Source organism: Syngnathoides biaculeatus, chromosome 3 (assembly GCF_019802595.1).
Source record: "Syngnathoides biaculeatus isolate LvHL_M chromosome 3, ASM1980259v1, whole genome shotgun sequence".
Taxonomy (NCBI): Eukaryota; Metazoa; Chordata; class Actinopteri; order Syngnathiformes; family Syngnathidae; genus Syngnathoides; species Syngnathoides biaculeatus.
The window spans coordinates 38,245,819-38,254,124 of record NC_084642.1 but is presented as its reverse complement, the minus strand read 5'-3'; the positions used below and the strand labels follow the sequence as shown (position 1 = coordinate 38,254,124).

At 46.3% G+C, this 8,306-nt stretch overlaps 1 protein-coding gene across 1 annotated transcript in view; it reads left to right on the top strand.

The window, feature by feature from the left end:
- The first annotated feature begins 581 nt into the window (after positions 1-581).
- Positions 582-8,306, top strand: part of ndufs3 (NADH:ubiquinone oxidoreductase core subunit S3) — a 40,805-nt gene continuing 33,080 nt past the window's right edge. The window contains exon 1 of the mRNA XM_061815724.1: positions 582-701. Coding sequence (XP_061671708.1) covers positions 617-701 — 85 coding nt within the window. The 5' untranslated portion in view covers positions 582-616. The remainder of the gene's footprint in view (positions 702-8,306) is intronic.

Here is an 8,306-nt window from a genome sequence, read left to right as displayed (position 1 = left end):
CATCTAAATATCGCTCAAATTGATAGGGTAATATGGCCCCGGCCACTTCACTCGATTTTGAGATGTTCTCTTCTTCGAAAAGAGCTTGCGTGTCAGAAGGGGCGTCTGAAAAATCCGAAAATCTCTGTTGTTCGTCTCCCATTGCAGGTGGCACAGCGTCTTCTCAATGGCAACTGTCCCAGTGTGACAGCTGTAAATGAGGTTACAGGCAATAGGGCTACAACTGTGATGTCGAGTGAGACTTCTACAACTTTGCGCATGGATGACACACTCTCCGCTCATATTTATTTTTTGAATAAACATTGAAGTGAATAATTTTGGATGTATTTTTCATTGCAATGTGTATTTTATTATGTTTATAGGCATGTCAGTGGGCCTTTGAGGACGACTACGCAGAAACTGATCGATAATATAAAAATGTGAAATTGCTCGGTAAAAATTGCAACAAGAATGAACAGGGGAGTAGAGAAAATTGTGGATGGATGGATGAATGGATGGAAGTTAGTAGGGACAGGTTTACTGTAGCTGAAATCAGTTTATGACGGTAGGTGGCGGCAATGTACCTTTGGGTTTCTTGCCAACCGCCATAAAACAGAAGAAGAAGCAATAATAACCAATGACGTGGTACCCAAGTGTTATAATAAACATGGCTGCGTCCCTTGTGCGTTGTGTTCGCGGAGTTTTCGGACGCAGTTACAACAGTAAGTTAACCGTAAATAATCATGGAGTCTTGAAGCCGAAATGCATTCAATAAATTTGGTCTCTGTGGGCCATTTGGAAACGTTAAGGTCTATTGTCACCGCCACCTGTCAAGAGGCTTGACCTTCGAGATAACTAATGCTAGCAATACACCGTAATAAAAATTAGGTTATTACGGGATTTACGTGGGCGCAACGTTTGGGTGTATGCCTTTGTAATCAAATCATATATTTCGTACGGTTGACTGGTTTTAAATGCACTGCTGCGGAGTAAATACGGAGTTCTTTTTGGCCGTGTAACGTGATGCAGTAAGTGGTCTTGTTTTTGACGGCCTAATCATACCTCCATTCAAACCAAACTTTGCATACACAGTGGGGCTGGAGAAAGTTTTGATATTTTAAAATTAATCTGTCATAACTTGTACATTGTTTTCTACTGAAGTCACACACCTTCCGCTGAGAACGCGGGCGCGATCTTGGTTTGGTGAATTCACGTAAACACGTAGCTCAGCAGGAATCATTTCAGAAAGGCGTGTGAATGGGGCGCACTGCTCAAATGGGCATTGTAAAGCGTCTTTATTTCGACTGCCAGCTGTGATCAAAAACCAGTGCGAGAAAACGGAGCAGTGATCAACCATACGGTGACAACTGTGGCTGTCTCGTATTAGCAGGGCCGATCTAGCAGCCAACCAGAATACTCATGTGTGAATGCAATGCGTGTCTCCAAAATCTGTGTTTTATGTTTCGTTATAATACGTTTACAAAAACGAGTTACCGCACCGCTAGCTGTTTGGTGAATTGAGTTAAAAATGTAGCCGTGGAAGTGCAGAAAAATGTGCGGGCTACACTTGGGACTCGTCCCGCTCGAACCTCTCGCCCTCTCGGTAACAAAAACGAAAATAATAATCTGCACCTCTTTCGTTGGTATAATCAACACAATTCAACACAACGCTGAGTATAATCACATATTTACATATTACATATTTAAATTGCATTGTACGGTAAACTAACCTAAGTGTCAGTGTGGGGAGACGGGTAACTTACAATGGATACCGCCGCATGACGAACCCAACCATTGATGAATTGATTGTAGGCCTCCAGACCTTTTTTATTCTTTAGTTGGTCCACAGTATTAGCGCCTGTCGAGCAGACGAGATAGTGGATGATGTCTGGATAGGTTACTGGCGCCCACAGTTGTGTGCTCCAAATTGTGTTTCTCCAAGACATTTGCGTCGTTATTGTAGATCATGAATTCCTGGAACATTCAGCAGCAACTGATCTTCAGGAGCGTCTGGACCCTATCGTGTGTGACTTCGGTCACCAAAAGCTGCTCCAGCTCTCGATGGATGGCCCCAATGATAATTGGAAGCTGTACAAATCAATTCAAGAACAAATAGAAAAGATGACCACCCGCTGTATGCTGCAGACTGGAAGCTGCGGTCTCCACATCCTCCATAACGCATTTTGAATCGGTTGCCAGGCAGCTGGATGGGGGGTGGAAGATTTTCTGTCGAGCCTCTACAACTTGTTTCGCGATGTACCTGCCAGGCGCGTGGACTTTAAACAAGTCACTGGATCCGACACTCTCCCTCTCATGTTCTGCAAGCACAGATGGCTTGAAAACATTAATGTGAAAGAGAGAGCCATCACCCTGATGCCACATGTGCGAGATTACTCCGAGACAGCAAGGACGAAGAAGGTGACCTGCCCAACCAAGAGCTCCTTCACTGTTGTTCAGAAAGCAGCACAGGACCCCATCTTTGTTGCCAAGCTTCACTTCTTTCTCATGTGCGCCAGGCTGGTGGAACCATTCTTAAAATTGTACCAGACTTACAAGCCTATGCTTCCCTTCATCGCAAAGGACATGGGCACCCTCATCAAGACTCTGATGGAAAAGTTCATCAAGCCTGAAGTCCTTAACGAAAAGGCAGCCTTCCTCACCAGCCTTGTCAAGATTCATGTGGGTGACAAGTCACAATGGGTGGATTTATCGAAAGTTAGACATAGGCTTTGCTTCTGAGAGACTGCTTCTGAAATCTGGCAACTTACCGTTTAAAGCAGGAATTTAGAATGACCTGCCAAACCTTCCTGGTAAAGATGAGAGAAAAGCCCCATCCCCCAATCATATACAATTTAGTCCGCCGACTAAGATGGATGGACCCCCGGCACATTGCCATGAAAGATGAAAAGGAGAACAACAAAAAACTCCAAAAAACCTTACACATCATGGTGGATCACAGAAGGGTGGAGGAAAGCAATTGACCCCTCCATACAGGGCACTTAACCACGGCTCCTGAAGTTACGTCACCCCACGTGTGCTAACCTCAGACAAACAATTAGCAAAAATGGCGGCGCAGCAAGAAAAGACTAGAGCGAAACTGTCCGATTTACCAGCTGATTTCTCACTCGCATTCTTAGCTAACAGGGAAATATCGTTATAAAGCAGACAGCAAGGCTTCAAGTATTTCAGCGAGGGGTATTTCAATGGTATTTACGTTATATCGACAGAGAAACCATTGATATTAGCGCGAGAGCTTTCCGGAGTCAGAGGAAGACCGAGAAGCCACATAATATAATATAACCCAAAGACGAATTCGTCATTGACAGTTTCCTATTTTCGTGTTACCTATCACACTTGTGTGCAGAATCTGTATGTGTATCTGTATAGCCGTTTGCGAACCGCCGTATGAAGGAAAAGAAGGCGAGACTTGATTTACGAGTTGTTTCTCTCGTTTTCTTTGTGTAACGTCACGCGCTCCCCTCAATAATTATTCTTGAATTAGTGCCGAACCTACGCAAGTCCCGACCGAGTACGACAATCACTACTTTATAGTGTCCTCAAACATCCTTCCTTCCGTCTTGGTGTCTCGGTGCACGTCGAAGGCTTTTAGGATTCGCTAGTCCGGTTTAGCTTAGCTCGGTAGCCGACAACAGAGACACGTTTGTGCAGTCAGATCATCGCATAATATCGCTCAACACAGATTAAGTGTCAATCATTCACACGTAGCTGTTATGCATGCAAAGAACTGCTAATTCATTTATATGAGACATGTATTGAAAATCAAATATAGGGCATACCTTCGTGCAAACACAGTCCAGTTTACCGTAGCCAGCAACAAAGAGACACATTTGTGCAGTCAGATCATCGCAAAATATCGCTCAACACAGATCAAATCTGTCAATCATTCACACGTAGCTATGTTATGCAAGCGAAGAACTGCTAATTCATTTATATGAGACATGTATTGAAAATCAAATATAGGGCATACCTTCGTGCAAACCAAGTCCGGTTTAGCTTAGCTCGGGAGCGCCGAACAGACACACGTTTGTGCAGTAAGATCATCGCAAAATATGCCTCAACACAGATCAAGTGTGTCAATCATTCACACGTAGCTATGTTATGCAAGCGAAGAACTGCTAATTCATTTATATGAGACATGTATTGAAAATCAAATATAGGGCTTACCTTCGTGCAAACATATCTGTTCCGGTTGATCATGCGGTCTTCCACAAAATTTGATTCATCGAAGACATTTTTCGTACTGGGTCTTCGGTTTTGGAAAGGGTACGAATTGAACTCCACCAACTAGCCTTTCAGGATACCTGTCGTCACTATTACAAAGTCTGTGACTACACCTCTTAACCATATCTATTGTTAAAGAACCCAAATACGCGATAAAACACTAACAAAAGCTATACTGGACCATGCAACGTTGTCTGAGGGAACGGCGGGTGCAAAAAAAGGGGCATGGTTTATGCAGATCTCTGGCCTCTGATTGGTCAGCGACGCGGATGACGCAATTTCTACGGAGGGGTCAATTGCGACAGGATTCTGTTCCAGTATTCCAGACTGAGTGAAAAGATCCAAGAAGATGAGGAAATTAGGGTTGCTTTCTCTGACTTCAACATCTCTAAGGACAGGCTGGACACGCTCTTCCACTCCACTCTGCATCAGCAGGAAAGTCAGCAGTTCCAGGAGCTATGGGGCATCATAAAGCAGCTGCTGCTCCTGTCCCATGGACAGGCATCTGTGGAAAGAGGCTTCTCTTCAAACAATGAGGTCACCGAGGACAACCTAAGTAAGCAGTCACTGATTGCTGGGAGGCAAATAGTGAAGGTGGTCCAGCAATATGAAGGGCCTGACATGGTGCCTATCACAAGGGAGCTGTTGGTTGCTGCGTCTTCTGCCAGAAGTATTTACGTCCAGCATCTAGAAGAGGAAAAGAAGAAGGATGCATCAAAACAGGCAGAGAAGAGGAAGGTAGCTAAGGCAGAGATAGACAGCCTCAAAGCCAAAAAAGCCAGACTAGAGACTGACATAGCTATGCTTATTGAAAAGGCTGACAAGCTGTGTGAGCAGGCAGAAGAAAAGAGGAAGCTGAGGTTTATCACCGAGGCCAATGCACTCAGAGGCAGAGCAAAGGACAAGAGAGCCTCTTTGGCACCTCTGCAGCAGCAAATGGGGGAGGCACTGGGTAGGCTCAAGGAGCGAGAGTAGGGGTGCTGAGACAGACATCAGTAGAAGACATTTGTGTATATAGTTGCAATTGTAGTTAGAATCTGTTTTTCTGTATACTGTTATGTGAAGACGTTGACAATGGTCATATCAATGAGAACTACCACAAGGGGCGACAGGTGATCACTGTCACAGGTACTAAGGTACTGGAACATTTGAACCAAGAACAGCCGATGGCACCATTGGGTGAGCCTTTTTTCTTACTCTTGATTTCCCACTATGGCCCTAAATTTTTCGTGTCGGCCCTAAATTTTTTCCGTGTCGGCCCCTAAGAATTGCCCTAAAAAGCCCTTAAATTTTTGGCGTCAGACTGAGTATGAACCCTGTCCTAGGGGCTAAGTTGTTTGCGGCTTAATGCCCATGGTAGGGTCACCCATGGCTAAAAGTTCCTAGGTGAGCGACCAGACGAACTATGACTCCAAAACCCCGATGACGAGTGCAAAAATTGCATCTTGGTTTCCCTTGCCCAGACGCAGGTCACCAGGGTCCCCCCTGGAGCCTGGCTTGGAGGTGGGGCTCGAAGGCCTGGTGGCCGGGCCACATGGGGCTCGGCTGGGCACAGCCCAAAAGGGGAACATGGGTTCCCCTTTCCATGGGCTTGCCACCTGTGAGATGGGTTATATAGCTCAGGTGCGATGTGAGCTGGGCTGTGGCCATAGGCGGGTACCTTGGTAATCTGATTCCCAGCTACAGAAACTAGCTCTAGGGCCATGGAACGTCACCACTTTGGCAGGTAAGGAACCCGAGTTGGTGCGTGAGGTCGAGAAGTTCCGACTGGATATAGTTGGACTCACCTCTACGCACCGCTTGGGATCTGGCACCACTCCTCTTGAGAGGGGTTGGACTCTGTTCCACTCTGGAGTTGCCCACAGTGAGAGACGCCAAGTAGGTATGGGCATACTTATTGCCGTCCCAGAGGAGCCGGGCAACATTGAGTTTGAGTGGACGATGTTCCGCCCCTCCATTGCTGAGGCGGCTGACCGGAGCTGTGGCTTTAAGGTGGTCGGTGCAACCATAGTCCGATCAGACTCCTCATCCACCCTCGTAAGGTCTATTCAGGGGTACTGGAGAGGAGGGTCCGTCGGAAAGTCAAATCTCAGATTCAGAAGGAGCAATGTGGTTTTCGTCCTGGCTGCGAAACAGTGGACCAACTCTATCGGGAGGATCCTCAAGGGTGCATGGGAGTATGCCCAACCACTCTAAATGTAGTTTGTGGACTTGGAGACGGTTTTCAACCGTGTCCCTCGGGGAGTCTTGTGGGGGTTTCTTCGGGAGTATGGGGTACTGAACCCTCTGATACGAGCCTTTTGGTCCCTGTAGACTATTGTCAGAGTTTGGTCCGCATTGCCGGAAGTAAGTTGGACTCGTTTCCAGTGAGAGTTGGCCTCCGCCAAGGCTGCCCTTTGCCACCGATTTTGTTCACAACTTTTATGGACAGAATCTCTCGGTGCAGCCCAGGCGTAGAGTGTGTCCGGTTTGGTCGCCTCAGCATCACAAATCTGCTCTTTGTAGATGATGTGGTTCTGTTGGCTTCGGTGGCGTGCCCTCTCTGACCCACTGGTCCTCTGCATTTGAGAGGAGGCAGATGAGGTGGCTGTAGCATCTGATTCGAATACCTCCCAGACGCTTCCCTGGTGAGGTGCTCCGGGCATGTTCCACCAGAAAGAGACCCTGGGCACACTGGACAGACTGGGTATCCCTGCTGAAGCTACTTCCTCCGTGACCCGACCTGGAAAAGTGGTAGAAAATTGATGGATGAATGGAAAAAGATGACAGAAGAAAGTAGAGGGAGACTTGGTGGTGGATCCCCAAAATTCAGGAAGTCATCCAAGATTAGCAAAGAAGTGGGACAAAGAGGACTGAGGAGATGTGACAGGAACTTAGGCATATGACGACATGTACACCAGGTTGGACACGAAAGAAGGAGAAAAGTATCCCTACAGATTGGCTGGACAGAGGGTTAGAGAGGGGAAGGATGTGCAGCAGGTAAGGGTGATTAAGGAAAGCGATGGAAATGTGTAGTAGTGTGCTCAGTAGATGGAAAGAGTAGTTTGAGAAGTTAATGAATGAAGAAAACTAGAGAGAAGGTAGAGTGGAAGAGGCAAGTGTGAATGACCGGGAAGTGGCAATGATTAGTAAGGGGGAAGTTAAAAAGGCACTGAACAGATACATTGTATCTTTCTAGACCTAGAGAAACCCTATGACAGTACCAAGAGAAGAACTGTGGTACTGTATACTCAAGTCTGGTGTGGTGGAGAAATATGTTAGAATAGTTCGGGACATCTATAAGGACAGCAGAACAGCAGTGAGATGTGCCGTAGGTGTGTCAGAAGAATTTAAGGTGGAGGATGGACTGCATCAGGGATCCACACTGAGCCCCTTCCTGTTTGCGGTAGAATTGATAGGCTGACAGATGAAGTTAGACTGGAATCCCGTTGGACCATGATGTTCGCAGATGACATTGTGATCTGCAGGGAACAGGCAGAGCAACAATTAGAAAAATGGAGGTACGCACTGGAAAGGAGAGAAATGACGATTAGCTTAAGTAAATCAGAATATATGTGGGTGAATGAGAGGGGCGGAGGAGGAAGAGTGAATCTCCAGGGAGAAGAGTTGGCGAGTTTGGGTGATTTCAAATACTTGGTCAACAATACGGGGCAAAGGTTAGGTTGGTAAGGAAGTGAAGAAACGGGTCCAAGTGGGATGGAACAGTTGGTGGAAGGTGTCTAGTGTTCTATGTGACAGAAGAGTCTCCGCAAGGATGAAGGGTAAAGTTTATAAAACAGTGGTGAGGTCGGCTATGAAGAAGAAACAGGAAGCAGAACTGGAGATAGGAGAAATGAAGATGCTGAGGTTCTCGCAAATGAGCTCATTAGAGGGACAGCCAAAGTTTGATGTTTTGGAGACAAGGTTAGAGAGAGCACATTACGATGGTTTGGACATGTTCAGAGGAGAGAGAGTGAGTATATTGCAGTGACTGTGATTTGACGGGCGCCATCACACTTGCAAATCTGCACAGTCGAGCACAAAGAATCACGCACATAAAATTTGTTACGAATAGAAATACATAGACGTTCTCAGCGCACATGAAA